At 41.5% G+C, this 16289-nt stretch overlaps 1 protein-coding gene across 1 annotated transcript in view; it reads right to left on the bottom strand.

Annotated features, from left to right (window-relative positions):
• Greb1l (GREB1 like retinoic acid receptor coactivator) overlaps positions 1–16289 on the bottom strand; it is a 263448-nt gene that overhangs the window by 96954 nt on the left and 150205 nt on the right. Inside the window, exons 5-6 of the mRNA XM_015987712.3 lie at positions 5956–6132; positions 75–251 (exon numbers count right to left, since the gene is read on the bottom strand). Of these exons, the coding sequence (XP_015843198.1) occupies positions 75–251; positions 5956–6132 (354 nt within the window). The remainder of the gene's footprint in view (positions 1–74; positions 252–5955; positions 6133–16289) is intronic.

The raw sequence follows: 16289 nt of genomic DNA, 5'->3' as shown, positions 1-16289 counted from the left end.
ACTCTGAACCCGGTAAAGGTCACTAGTCACCACCCTAGCATCCCCCTCCCCTCCCCCTCCTGGAACTCAATTACCTTTCCAGCAGATGAGAGGCCCCTTGGAGAGCACGCCCTGGGAGGTCCTGACAAGGTAGTACTTCAAGTGCTTCTGTTTCTTCGGCTGGGTGGTGAGCTTCAAGTTAATGTGGTTGGAAAATTCTGTGAAATATCGAAATCCTCTTTCTCCACAACCAATACAATTTCCAGAAAACCCTAGAATGGGGAAAGTCAATGTTACTAGTGGCCTTGTAAGATGATACACACTACTTCTAGATGTAAAAAGTATAAAAATATTCATAGTCTGTGAACCAACAGTGTTTCAATCTTTAGGAAATTCTTCAGAAGGGGAAAAAACCCAAGGGTAAGGTTTTAGTAGAGACCCCCCCACCACGCGCCAATCTTTCCTCTTTGATTTTAAATTCTTCAGATACAATTGCAAAGAAACCAATGCTTGTAAACTGGTACTCTATGTTCAAAAGAATCATGAAATTTAATATTGCTCCAATGCTGTTATTTAACATAAAATTCACAGTCAAACTATAACAGCAGAGTCATTTTTATAACAGTAAAAGGCTGGGAATAAGTTAAATGCTACAATAACAGGACAATGGCTAAGAAAATGGAGTGAAAAGTATCATATGACAGAATTTATATAGCATATAAAGACAGGGAAACCGGGTGGAGGCTGAGGAGTGTAGACTAGTGATAGAATGCCTAGCTGTGGATGGCCTGAGTTAGAGCTTCAGCACTGGGAAAGGAAGGAAGAGGAGGGAGAGAAGAGGGAGGGGGAGAGGGAGGGGAGGAAGTAGGAGGGGAGGGATGGAGAGAGGATAGAGGGAAAGGAGGGAGAGAGAACAGACAGAAGGAACAGAGGTAAAGAGGGAAGGAGGAAGGGAGAAGGGAGGAAAGGAAGGGGGAAAAAGAAGAGGAAGAAATTTTTGTCCTAAAGTTCTGTTCCTTTCTTAAGCACCTTCTGAGGAGAGAATAATATGGTGAATATCAAAGAATATGATATGCCTCAATGAAAACAGCTTTATGAAACCCACCTCCCTATAAAATGAATGAATAATAAAAAACTTTAACTTAAAATACTGATGTTTAATTTTTTATTACTTAAAAACTATTTAATCATTAAAGACTTGTTGTTTATTATTCTAAAAAAGGTTTTTTTGTTTTGTTTTGTTTTGTTTTGTTTTTTTCCAGACAGGGTTTCTCTGTGTAGCCCCAGCTGTCCTGGAACTCACTTTGTAGACTAGGCTGGCCTTGAACTCACAGAGATTTGCCTGCCCCTGCCTCCTGAGTGCTGGGATAAATGGCATGCGCCACCATGCCCAGCTAAAAAAGTTCTTTAAAGAGCCTGTGGGTCCTACTATTGGTTCTCTGCTTGGCTCCCCACAGCAGCTTGTCCCCAGAGACCCACAGTCATATGAGTGTATGACAAGTATCTGACCCAATATGGGACAATTAGCATCTGTCTTGTAGAATTTTATCTAGATGGTACTGGACCCTAGATTTGCAAGGGTTTGTAAAATTGGAACCCAACTCAATTACACATGAACTCTGGTTTTGGAGAGAATAAGAGCTGTGACTAGGACCCTTGTGAGCAGGAGGGAGAGGGCAGCATGGGCAGAGCTGTGAGATGCTAAGCTTGCTGGATACTTCTGTTCCTATGAACATAGCTGAGCAGGTGTCCTTGTGGTATGATTGAGCATTCCTTGGGTATATGTCCAAGAGTGACTCTTCTGTTCCTATGAGAGCTAGACACAGCTCTATGAAATTATCATTTTTTCTTTACACATCTCAGCTTCTTAGTCTTTTATACTGAATGTCTGAACAATCACTTGGACTAATTAAACAAAATAAGACTCTCAATGGCCTGGCTGGAGCAGATGTGGAAAGAGGAAATGGAGAAGGCTGGGAGGAGAAGAAACCATGCACTGCTTTATGAAAAGTCAGCCATTAGCCCCTTTAATACACAAAAGAAGGAGAGACCAGGAAGACAGCAAGTTCCTTTACTCATATCTGATGGAAACAGAACATGCATACAGTCATACAGATGAACAGGACAAGGCTCCCTGCATCTGGTATAAAGACCATGTACCTGTCTACAACACCTGAGAACAAGGCTGCTGACAAACTGTCAGTTCTCAAACCCCTCAACTAACCTGGACTATTAACAAGAACAAAGAGAGAAAAGAAAGGCCACAGGGGTAAAAAGAGCATTTTTTTTTTTTTTTTTGGTTTTTCGAGACAGGGTTTCTCTGTGTAGCTTTGCGCCTTTCCTGGAACTCACTTGGTAGCCCAGGCTGGCCTCGAACTCACAGAGATCCGCCTGCCTCTGCCTCCCGAGTGCTGGGATTAAAGGCGTGCGCCACCACCGCCCGGCTAAAAAAAGAGCATTTTATAATATTCTTGGAGAATACCAATAATGCAAAGCATTTATAGACAGGAGGTCCAAGTTATTACTATGACAATCATATGCTGAACACCTTCCAGTAAACACTGGAGGAAAATGGTGAACAAGAGATGACCATAACCCCTGCTTAATTACACAGAATTAACAGTTTCTTTCTGTTATTTTTATCAAGTAATGAACATTAATACAAACTTATAAATTGTATAATGCATTCAGGGAAGCATTGTATTAGAGAATACTTACATATGTCTCAATTTGTTGAAGCTGTAGGCCAATAGCAATAAATAAAAAAGTCAATGGCTGTTTAATTCACTTAGTTTAATTCACAGTCATCCATTCACCTATCTGTCCATCTATCCATTTATCTATCCATCCATCCATCCATCCATCCACCCATTCATCCCTCCAACTACCCATCCATCCTTCCATCCATCCATCCATACATCCATCCATCCATCCATCCATCCATACATACATACATACATCTAATTGTCCATCTATTTTCCATCTAACTATCCAATCATCCATCCATGAGTCTGTCCATCCACCCAACCAACAGATACATAATCTGACAGTGCTTTCTGTATCATGAGGATTCCTCTAGTCATGAAGAACTATTAATGGATTATGAGACATTTTTCAGGGTTTTAGTCAGAGCTCTACTTCACCATATTAGAAGAGACTATAATGCTTTTAAAATACTATATATGTTTCCTAAATTGTTTTACATCACCAATGAGTCTTAAGTGCATTAATGGAAGGACTGTCCCTTATAATTTCCCCTCCATGTTATAGTTTAGCTTGATTTTTATTACACAGTACAGTCTGAATAACTTCTACCAAATGAAAAAATGAATGCTTAGACCTTCTTTGTTAATTTACTAAAATAAATAAGATTTACCATTAGATTTCTGTATTAAACTATGTGCTTAATTTCATTTAAAGAAAAAAATCAATGCATTTTTTTGTTCAGTACTGGGGAACAAACTTATGGCCTCTATCACTGAACTACACTTCCAGTCCTCATTTTTTTGATAAGGTCTCACTATGTAGCCCAAGGTGACCTTGAACTCTTGATCCTTCTGCTCTACTCTTTGGTGCTGGGATTATAGATGTGTGCAACTGTGCCCAGTACATATTTTTTGACACTTGTGAAGCATGAAAATGACCATTAGATGTTACCAATATATGGCTCTGAACTATAATTTAAGAAGCCTTCACATAATCCTAGCCCTTGGGAGGCAGAGGCAAGTGGATCTCTTGAGAACTTAAGGTCCACATAATAAGCTCCATGCCAGTCTGGGCCACACAGTAAGATCTTGTCAAGAAAGAAAGAAAGAAAAGGTGGGGGAGGGAAGGGACTTCTATATTGCATGTTCAGGGTTACTTTCTGACTCAAGATATTGACTGATGTTTTTCAAGGCTTTCTGATATTGTATAATTTGGATGGCTGCATAAAACTAAAACAAAAATCAACTCATAATACAGTAGCTTTTGTCCTCTTCCTTTTACTGATATTTGTACTTTAAAGATATGATTCTATCTAAATAAAAGGAATTTTGAGAAGCAAAACTTCTAGAAAAACACAGCAGCAAAATAACATCAAAGCTCATATACCTGCTTGTCTTTTTTTATTACAAAACAATTAAAAAACCAGCTAGGTGTGGTGGTACACACCTTTAATCCAGGACTGTGGAGGCAAATGCAGATCTTGAGTTTGAGATCAGCCTGGTCTCTGTAGCGAGTTCCAGGCCATCCAAGTCTACATAGTGAGATCATGTCTGTCTTAGTTAGGGTTACTATTACTGCAGTGAAACACCATGACCCAGAGCAGGGTTATTTGGCTTACATTTCTACACCATGGTCCATCACTGAAGGAAGTCAGGACAGGAATTCACACAGGGCAGGAACCTGGAGGCAGAGGCTGATGCAGAGGCCATGGAGGGGTGCTGCTTACTGGATTGCTCTCCATGGCTTGCTCAGCCTATTTTCCTATAGAATCCAAGACCACCAGCCCAGTGATGGCACCACCCACAATGGGCTGGGCCCTCCTCTTCAGTCACTAATTAAGCAAATGCCCTATCCCTGGATCTTATGTAGGCATTTTCTCAATTGAGGTTCCCTCCTTTCAGATGACTCTAGCTTGTGTCAAGTTTACATAAAACTAGCCAGGACACTGTCTCAGAACAAGACAATAACAAAACCAACCAAAACACCAACTCCATTTTCTTTTCTCATGATGTAGTACAGTTATGTTGTGAAAAAGCCAAGATTCTAAGCCAGAAAATAAAATAATTCTGGGATACTCTTATATGTTTCATAGCATTTATATATCCCTTGAGATTGAGAAGTATCTGTTAGTTATCTTTCTTTTTTTTTCTTCGAGACAGGGTTTCTCTGTGTAGTTTTGGTGCCTGTCCTGGAGCTCGTTCTGTAGACTAGGCTGGCCTCAAACTCACAGAGATCTGCCTGGCTCTGCCTCCTGAGTGCTGGGATTAAAGGCGTGTGCCACCACCGCCTGGCAAAGTAGTCACCTTTCTTGTTATTGTGATAGACTGATGGCAGAATTGGCATTAGGGGGAATGGTTCATTCTGGCTTATGGTTCAAGGGATGCAGGTCATCATGACAAGGAAGGAAAGGAATTATGCTCCTGGCCAAGCATTAGGAGTGTGAGGCAACTGGTTACAGTGTGGTCCTCCAGCCAGGCTCTACTTCCTAAAGGTTCCATGCCCCTCAGAACAGCACTACCTAGTAGGAGCCAGCTCTCAAACACTGGTGACAGCCATGGGTGACATTTTAATATAACTTTTACTGAGTGCTTTGACAATTTCATATATGTATATATATGTACACACACACACACACACATGCATACACACACACACACACATACACACACACACACACACACGTAATGTACATTCTGATTATTATGTCCTTTTCTAGTCTCCCTTTTATTGGAGATATTTCACATTCAAGCTAATCATATCCATGAGGCATTAGGTAGTACTGAAAATTTGCAAATGCCTTATAAAGTGAATAATTCACAAATAATTGAGAAATGACCTCAGGTTTAGATCAGTGACTATATAGAATAAATTTTGCTTTATTTAATAAAATGCAAAAAACTTTTTTTTTTTTTTTGGTTTTTCGAGACAGGGTTTCTCTGTGCAAAAAACTTTTTATATGGCTAAGGATAAAATTGAGATAATTACACATGCTAAACCAATATTCTGCTCTTAGACATAAAATGTTAAATTTTGATAAATTGCATACTGCTTTTTAATTTTCTCAAAAAGTTTTGCATGTCTAATTTTTGATAATAAAAATATAAAATATATTTAAGTTAATGAGAGAAAAATATTTCCTGTTTGAAAGTAAACCATTTAAACTCTAACTAAATTCAGTCACATACATATAAAATTCTCTGATAACTTTCAATAAACATGTATTTCAACTCCTTCCTCTCGGAAGGAGTTTTATAGACATTAAACACTCACCTAAAAGTGCATTTTTCCCATGGTCATCTGGTAGGAACCGCTTATCTACAGCACACACTAGGATATGTTCAGGAAGATTGGGAGACTTGGCTCCCACCAGGAGGAACCCCGCTGGGATGTCAATTTGTTCCATACACAGGGAGACCAAACGCAAATCCTTTCCTGCTTGACAAAACCCTGAAAACAGTAAGAAGAACACAGCAGAATTTTAGGGAAGTATCTTCTTATACACCATGGGAAAGTAGAGTTATCTGTGGGAATCACTTCTAACAACTCAAAGCACATGTACCCCAGCAGAAGACTAATGTATCCTCTCCTCTCTGGTTCCATCAGGATGACAGCTCAAGTTTTCTGGCCCATAAGTCAGGCGATCATAAATAAATAACAAACCCTGGGAAGTGCAAAAAAACTTTATATACACATGGTAAGGTTTTATATTCTCTCTGTCTCTCTGTCTCTGTCTTTGTCTCTGTCTCTCTCTCTCTCTCTCTCTCTCTCTCTCTCTCTCTCTCTCTCGTGTGTGTGTGTGTGTGTGTGTGTGTGTGTGTGTGTGTGTGTGTGTGTGTATGTGTTTGGTGTACTTACATGTGAGTGTGAATGTGTGTGTTCACCTGCAGAGGCTGGAGGTTAATGTCAGCTGTCTTCCTAATTATGCTCTACCTTATTTGGAAGAGTCTCTCCTCATTGAATCTGGGGCTCATATCAATTTGGATATGATGGTGGCTATTAGTTCCAGGGACTTATATGTCTTCTCTTACTCACCCCCACCAGTATGGGAGTTACAGGTACTCACTGTCTTTTTGTGGGGGCCTGGGATCTGAATGCAGGCCCTCATACTTGCAGCACAACTGCTTTACCAATGATCCATCTCCCTAGCAGAGTGTCTTTGTTTTCAATATGAAGTCACTTCTAACCATACAACTCCAATCACTGAACAAGATGCTCCCCATATCACAGCTCAGAGCTGGTGACTCATCGGAGAACTGGTCAGAACTAGAACTCAGAATAGACTGTTTTCACTAGAGGAGCCAAGATGTGACAAGTCCTTAATTAAACACTTTGTAATGGACCATTACATTCACCATTAGTTCATAATTTAGAAACAGATGCCTCAAATGCTTAAAGATACAGAATTGAACAGATTATTTTCCCTTGAGAACTCACACTGAGCTCTCAGACAGTGGTGTCGCACGTCTTTAATCCCAGCACTCAGGAGGCTGAGGCAGGTGCATCTCTGTGAGTTTGAGGCCAGCCTGGTCTATGGAGCAAGTTCCAGGACAGCCAGAGTTACACAGAGAAACCCTGTCTTGAAAACAAACAAAGACCTCACACTGAGTTAATTAGAAGAAAATGTAAGAAGTGAGTCATTCCAAACACAGCATCGTAGAGGATAGCTATGGTCCTATTGTAAATATTCTAGGGTGACCCTCGCTGTACTCTAATATATGCTTCCCTAGAGTTGGGATATTCCCAGCTGTCCAGATGCTGGAACACCACTCTAGCCAGGTTACTTTAATATCCTACCTTTCTAGTCATAGTTGATTGGTCCAGAAGTAAGCATAAAATCGTGCATAAAAATCTGATAAAATCGTGCCAATCAAAGATTTGGATTCCTATACTAGAATTCTCAACATGTAATTGGGGGGTGAGACAGGGAGCTTGGCAGGTGGGCTTGGCAGTGACTAGACCCCTGCAGAATCTGTATTCGCATTTTCCATAGTTTGGTCCTGTGATCTCTGGCTTCTGAATTCTTCCAATAATTTCTTTATTTTGCCTAAGGTAGTTTCATTGGGTTCTGTCATTTGCAACAGGAGGCTGATAAATGCTATTTCAGGAACCTGTGGAAAGTGGCAGATGAACACCTAACTCCTGGGAGAACACTATCTTCATTACCCATCATAACACAGCTGTGAAGAAATGTGGGCTTCTATTAGCAGTAATTCATATCATGATTTTAATCACAAGCCAACAAATAATTGGATTCCATCAGTTAGTATATGAACAAGAAAAAATAAAACTCATCAAAACATTGTATGGCCCTAGATGCATACAAATCTAACATGCTATGAATCATCAGAACTTGAAAGCAGAAATAGAATTAGAAAAAAACAACAGAAGACCACAGTGATAAGAATGTTGCTCAACCACTTCAAACTTAACAGATGCCCTTTAATGTCAATGAAAACAATTCAACTTTTAGTGTTCATGATGTAATACCAAAAGTGACTTTCTTGACAATTTACATTTTGTTACTCAAATTGTCATCTGTTTATCCAAAAAGCAAATCATTTATATGTGTGAGGAATGTTACTTATTCAGTTTAAAAATTTTTTTTGGAGCCAATGAACATACAGGAGCCTCTGAAAAAAATCTGCTTCTTGTACTGTTATTAGGTGACAAAATGGAAAGACTTGGAAGTTGGGAATTAACAACGATGTTGCTGTAGGTATGCTGTGGAACAATTTTTGTACACTGTAAATATGTATTGCTACCATTGTTAATAAAAAGCTGACTGGCTAATGGCTAGGCCCTTTTCAAGGCAGTGAAAATGCTAGGAAGAAGAAGGGCAGAGTCAGAGGAGATGCCATGAGCTGCAGAACAAGCAGGATGGAAAGCACATACATGAGGTAAATGAGCCTTGGGGAAGCACATAGATTAATATAAATGGGTTCATTTAAAATGTAAGAGTTAGCTAGTAACAAGCCTGAGCTATTAGCCAAACATTTTATAATCAATATTAAGTCTCCATGTCAGTTATTTGGGACCTGGCAGCCAGGAAAGAAAAGTCCATCTACAGTGGTAGATAATGTTTAAGGAGTACTTATCAACAGGTGGGCAGTGTTATTCAATCCTCTCAACAGCTCTAGCAATATATCATCTCCTTTTCATGGATAGAGAAACCGAGTCTCCAGAAAGTAAGAAACTTCTCCGAGGTTATATAACAAGTCTAGTAAAGTTCAGTGATATAAGGCATGGGAAGTTTGTTATATAAACTATATATATATATATATATATATATATATATATATATATATGCACACACATATATCATATATATAAAATGAAGAATACACTGTTCAATCTGGCAAAAGACAAGCTAAGAATGAGATATGATGGTACATGGCTATGATCCACTTGGGGTCAGGCACAAGCTTTCTCATCAAATTACAAACTACTTGGGGCTGAAGTGGGGTTTGGTGGTTAAGAGTGCTTGCTGCTCTTGCGAAGGACCTGAGTTCATTTCCCAGCACCAACATGGGACCAGCTCACAACCACCTATAACTCTAGCTCCAGGGGATCTGACACCATCTTCTGGCCTCAAGCACATATAACCCCACACAGATATAGAGTATATACAATTTAAAATAAAACATAATTTCTTAAATTATAAAATACTAAACCAGGAAGCACTTGAAAGTATTGAAAGGAGTATCTAGATTACTCACCAAAGAGATTACTAATTGCCAATAAACCTAGAACACAGTTCCCCTAGGAAAGTGGCATCCTTACTTTTAAGTATGACTTGTTTCAAGAATTGGGACATAAACTACCTTGCTAACCAGCATGAATTAACCATTAATGAGAAGTTTCTGACGGGCTATTAATTGGACTATCTCTAGGACTTGCCTTTGTCACCAAGGCTGGAGCAGTGAGTCTCTGTAAGTGTGACTCTATATTGGATGGGTATGGCAACCACAGCCTGTATCAGTTTATAAAATTACTGCAATGTGGTTCGAACATTATATAAAACCTTGAGGTTGGGGTTGGAGGCATAGAGTAATTGCTGCTCTTGCAGAGGACCACAGTTTGGTTCCCAGCACCCAGGCTGGGTGGCTCACAACTGTCTGTAATTCCAGCTCCAGGAATTCAACTCTCTATTCTGGCCTCTGTGGCCTCATGTGCACATACACATATTTTAAAAATATACCTTAAAAGAACCAAACCTAACATTAAGGTCACCATCACATTGTTGCTTAACAGAGGGCTCTCATAAGTTCAGGGATTAAAAAAAAAACAGTTTAAGACACTTAGGAATTATATGTGAAATTTATTTTTAAAAATTTATTATTATTATTATTATTATTAGTGTGTGTGTGTGTGTGTGTGTGTGTGTGTGTGTGTGTGTATGATATGGGGGTGTACATTTGCCACAGCATGCATATGGATGCTACAGAACAACTTTGTGCAGTTTCTTCTTTCCTAACCACCTTTACATGGATTCTGGGAAACAAACTCACATCACCAGGGCTTCTGTGGCAAGCACTTGTATCTGATGAGCCATCTCACTGTCCTGCTAATTTTGTAAGAGTGAAATTTAAACAGGCATCATTATCATTTCCTAAAACCTAACTGTTTATTCTAATTCCCTACTTTAAAAACAGTATATGGCCTTTTCCATCACAATTCCTGACTTCAAGCTCTATTATAGAGCTACAGTAATAAAAACAGCTTGGTATTGACATAAAAACCAACATGTGGACCAATGGAATTGAATTGAAGACCCTGACATTAATCTGCACACCTATGAACATATAATTTTTGACAAAGAAGCCAAAAGTGTGCAATGGAAAAAAGAAAGCATCTTCAACAAATGGTGCTGGCATAACTGGATATCAATATGTAGAAGGCTACAAATAGATCCATATCTGTCACCGTGCACAAAACTTAAGTCCAAATGGATCAAGAACCTCAACATAAATCCAGCTACTCTGAACCTGCTAGAAGAGAAAGTAGGAAGTAGTCTTGAACGCATTGGCATAGGAGATCACTTCCTAAATATAATACCAGTAGCACAGACACTGAGAGAAACAATCAATCAATGGGACCTCTTGAAACTGAGAAGCTTTTGTAGAGCAAAAGATACGGTCAACAAGGCAAAGCGACAGCCTACAGAATGGAAAAAGGTCTTCACCAACCCCACATCTGACAGAGGACTGATATCCAGAATACATAAGGAACTCAAGAAATTAGACATCAAAATGCCCAACAGTCCAATTAAGAAATAGGCTTTAGAACTAAACAGAGAATTCTCAACAGAGGAAACTCAAATGGCTGAAAGACATTTAAGGACTTGCTCAACATCCCTAATCATCAGGGAAATGCAAATCAAAACAACTCTGAGATACCACCTTATGCCTGTCAGAATGGCTAAGATCATAAACACTGAAGACACCTTATGCTGGAGAGGATATGGAACTAGGGGAACTCTCCTCCACTGCTGGTGGGAATGCAAGCTTGTACAACCACTTTGGAAATCAATATGGCGCTTTCTTAGAAAACTGGGAATCAATCTCCCCCAAGATCCAGCTATACCACTCTTGGGCATATACCCAAGGAATGCTCAATCATATCACAAGAGCACTTGCTCAGCTATGTTCATATCAGCATTGTTTGTAATAGCCAAAACCTGGAAACAACCTAGATGCCCTTCAACTGAAGAATGGATAAATAAAATGTGGTACATATACACAATGGAATACTACTCAGCAGAGAAAAACGACGACATCATGAGGTTTGCAGGCAAATGGATGGATCTAGAAAAAATCATCCTGAGTGAGGTAACCCAGACTCAGAAAGACAAACATGGTATGTACTCACTCATAGGAGGATACTAGATGTGGAACAAGGATGACTGTACTGCTACTCACATCACCAGGGAGGCTACCTAGAAAACAGGACCCCAAGAAAGACACGGGGATTGCCCATTGACAGAGATATGGATGAGATCTACATGAACAGCCTGGACATGAGTGGGAGCAATGAAGGGCGAGGGTCGAGGGAAAGAGAGCAGGAGATCCCAGCTGGATCAAGAACAGAGAGGGAGAACAAGGAATAGGAGACCATGGTAAGTGAAGACCACATGAGAATAGGAAGAAGCAAAGTGCTAGAGAGGCCCACAGAAATCCACAAAGATGCCCCCACAATAGACTGCTGGCAATGGTCGAAAGACAGCCTGAACTGACCTATTCTGGTGATAGGATGGCCAAACACCCTAATAGTTGTGCTAGAAACCCCATCCAAAGACTGAGGGATCTGGGTGCAGAGATCCACAGCTAGGCCTCGGGTGGAGCTCTGGGAGTCTAATTAGCAAGAAAGAGGAGGGTTTATATGAGCGAGAATTGTTGAAACCAATGTTGGATAAAGCACAGGGACAAATAGCCAAACGAATGGAAACACATGAACTATGAACCAATGGCTGAGGGGCCCCCAACTGGATCAGGCCCTCTGAATGGGTGAGACAGTTGATTGGCTTGATCTGTTTGGGAGGCATCTAGGCAGTGGGACTGGGTCCTGTGCTCATTGCATGAGTTGGCTGTTTGAAACCTGGGGCTTATGCAGGGTCGCTTGGCTCGGCCTGGGAGGAAGGGACTGGACCTGCCTGGACTGAGTCTACCGGGTTGATCTCAGTTCTCGGGGGAGGCTTTGCCCTGGAGGAGGTGGGCTGGGGGGAGGGGGAGGGGGCGGGAGGGGGGAGAACAAGGGAATATGTGGCTGATATGTAGAACTGAATTGTATTGTAAAATAAAATAAAATAACAAAAAACAGTGTATGGCCTTTCATCCAACATATGCAGAGAGAGTAAAACTAGTCAAGTGAGCTCACAGTTCATTTAGACAAAGACCGTTATCGTTGTGTAGTCTTTACTATTATACAATTTCACATTGTTTTCGGCTATACTGATACACTGTTTAATTCATATGTGTAATGGGCTGCTGTTTAAAGTTTGGAAGCTCAGGTAAACACAGAAAGGTAATTTTACTAATGCATCCAAATATGCTCATTGGGTATATTAAGTTCAATTTCTCGCCCTTACTCATTCAGACATCTCCCCTTCATAAGGAGCCACTGGCCGCTGACAGCTTCTAGGGAGGGAGATTCTTTTGTAAGTGTGCTCTCATTGAGTGTGCTTTCATTAGTAAGCCACCCATGTTCCAGTGTTGTGGCTCCACGTAACACACACAGGTGAAGCACTACCTGAATTTAGTGGGTTACCATAAAAGAAAGACATGAAGTTGGTAGTGGGACACACTGGGGACATTAGAGGGGGAAGTGGGAAAGTGGATATAAGCATATCTCATTGTACATATTGTATGAAATTCTCAAGAATAAAGAAAGCTATAATTTTAAAATTATAGTATTAGAAATGGGAATATACTTTAGTAGTAGAGTGATATAACATGTGCAAGGCCCCAGTTCAATTCCTAGTACACACACACACACACACACACACACACACGTACACACACACAAACACACACACATATATACACATACACAAAATCAGTAAAATTATATAAAATGCATCAATATGATTTTAGACATCAAAAAATTAATGCTTGCTTTGTTTTATTTGTAGCTCACTATGTAGCTCTGGTTGGCTTAGAACTCGCTACATAGATCAGGCTGGCTTTGAACTCACAAAGATCCACCTGTCTCTGCCTCCCAAGCATTGGAAATTAATGTTATAAAGATTTAAAAAAATAGTAATTATGATTCAGCCTAAATTTTATCACATAGAGCAAAAAAATATAAAAATTGTGGAAATAAATTTCTATATTCCTTTAATCCCCAAATATATAAATTGCATAACTTAGGTATTAGATGTAGATTGAGGGCTGGGAATATAGCCTAATCTGGTTGAGGTCCTGGTTCTAGAGCCAGAACAGGGAGAGGGTGGGGGGAAAGAGGAGAGTTTAGACTGTTTTTTAAATGCTGAAAACATTTAAATCCATTTGTCTCTCCTAAAACAAAGTATAATCTTTTATTTTGAATTTTCAACAACATACATATTTTATTCATCCAACTTAAAGTTAAAGTACAACGATTAAATCATAAACTGTAGACAGCTGTTGTATAGCATAAATATCAAAGATTATGTTAATGTACTGGTCAGTCTAGAATAAGTGCTTTCAACTTAAAGTTAAAATTTTTTATCATATGCTATGCAATGAAAGAATTATTTAAAAATGCTCGAGGAGTTCAAAAGAGCCTTACTAAAAGAGATTTGTGACTAGGAAGATTGAGGGATGCTAAAATATTCTAATCTCTTCAATATGTAAATGAGAGAAGAGCCCAGGAAAGTTAACCAAGTGTCCTGAGGCCAAACAACCATAAACCAACAAAGAGGACACCACAACCCAGACTTCTAACTCCACTTGGGGTGTCCCCTCAACCTCCAGGCCTCTTGCTGGCTGTAAAGGCACATGCCTAAAATTCTACAACTCTGGATACTAAGGCAGCAAGACCTTGAATTCAAGACCAGCTTGGGACAGAGAGTGAGAATCCATCTCACAAACAAATAAAAAAGGAAGACCAAAATCAGAAACAACAGGACACCACCACCAAAACCCAGAAAAAAAGTGGGCTGAGGAGATGGCTTGTTAAGAGCACTTTATGCTCTTATAGAGGACCCCAGTTCAGACCCTACATGGCAGTTCATTACAGTCCACAACGCCAGCTCCTGGGAGAATCTGATGCCTTCTTCTGGCCTCTTTGGGTACCAGGCACTCATGTGGTCACACACGCACATGCACATATACATGCAGACAAACACATACATGTAAATAAAGAATAAACAGGCAGACGCAGGTAGGCCTGCGGCGGCGGCCCGCGGAGGTAGACGGGCCCAGCAGCAGCCCGCTGAAGTAGACGGGCCCAGTGGCGACAGCCTACAGGGATATTCAGGCCCGGAGGCAGCCGGCAGAGACATTCAGTCCCAGCGGCGGTCCACAGAGGTAGACAGGCCCGGCGGCAGAGACAAGCAGACGCAGGTAGGCCTGCGGCGGGGGCCGGTGGAGGTAGACGGGCCCAGCGGTGGCAGCCGACAGGGATATTCAGACCCAGCGGCAGCCGGCAGAGACATTCAGGCCCAGTGGCGGCCCACAGAAGTAGACAGGCCCAGCGGCGGCCCGCTGAGGTAAACGGGCCCGGCGGCAGTGGCCGACAGGGACATTCAGGCCCGGCAGCAGCCGGCAGAGACATTCAGGCCCAGCGGCGGCCCACAGAGGTAGACAGGCCTGGCGGCAGAGACAAGCAGACGCAGGTAGGCCTGCGGCGGCGGCCCGCGGAGGTAGACGGGCCCAGCAGCAGCCCGCTGAGGTAGACGGGCCCAGCGGCGGCAGCCGACAGAGATATTCAGGCCCGGCGGCAGCCGGCAGAGACATTCAGGCCCAGCGGCGGTCCACAGAGGTAGACAGGCGCGGCGGTGAAGACAAGCAGACGCAGGTAGGCCTGTGGCGGCGGCCTGTGGAGGAAGACGGGCCCAGCGGCAGCCCGCTGAGGTAGACGTGCAGCGGCCGACAGGGACATTCAGGCCCGGTGGCGGCCCCCAGAGGCAGACAGACCCAGCGGCAGCTGACAGGGACATACAGGTCCGGCGGCGGACCGCAGAGGTAAACAGGCCCAGGGACGGAGACAAGCAGACACAGCTTGGAACAGGGACGCCCCTAACCCCAACATCTGGGGAAGAAGCTATCTCCGTGGGTCAGAACCAGAACGAATCTGAACACTCCGTCTGAGGACAACCCAGGGCCCAGCTGCTGATCCTGTGAAACCCAACAACTTGGAGGTGTTGGTGAGACTACCCTGCTCAGCTGAAAACCATCTGGGAGAGGATTCAGATGCCTACAGTTTAAAGTCTGAAGAAACAAGATCAGCTGAGGAGTTGACAAATGAACAAAAAGTGACCTGAGAACACAGAAGAAGGCGCTACCCAGACACCAAACCAGATCACAAGAATCATAAGTATATAATTCACCGATTGAAATCAGCTGCCCCTGAAGAAATAGCCCAAAAGCACCAATTTAACCAAGAACCCCTACTAAACCAAGACTAAAAATTAGAACAAGAGAGGCACTCTCAGACACAGACACCACCTGCACCTCACAGAGGAAGAGATGAGTAGACGCCAGTGCAAAAATACAGGCAACAACATAAAGACCTATATGGCAACATCAGAACCTAGTGATTCTACACCTGCAAGACCTAAACATACCATGACAGAAGAAACAGAAGAAATCAACCCTAAAAATGACATTAAGAAGATGATAGAGGCCCTTAAAGAAGAAATAAAACATTCCCTCAATGAGGAAATAAAAACTTTCCTTAAAGAGGAATTGAAAAACTACCTTAAAGAGGAAATAAAAACTTTCCTTAAAGAGGAAATAAAAAACTCCCTTAAAGAGGAAATAAAAACTTCCCTTAAAGAGGAAATGAAAAACTCCATTAAAGAGGAAATAAAAAACTCCCTTAAAGAAATGGAAGAAAAAACGAACAAAAAATGGGAAGAAATCAAAGAAAGCCAAGAAAAAGCAATTAAATAGATGAAAGAAACA

Source organism: Peromyscus maniculatus, chromosome 19 (genome assembly GCF_049852395.1).
Source record: "Peromyscus maniculatus bairdii isolate BWxNUB_F1_BW_parent chromosome 19, HU_Pman_BW_mat_3.1, whole genome shotgun sequence".
Lineage (NCBI taxonomy): Eukaryota > Metazoa > Chordata > Mammalia > Rodentia > Cricetidae > Peromyscus > Peromyscus maniculatus.
This window is presented reverse-complemented; position numbering and strand designations above follow the sequence as displayed.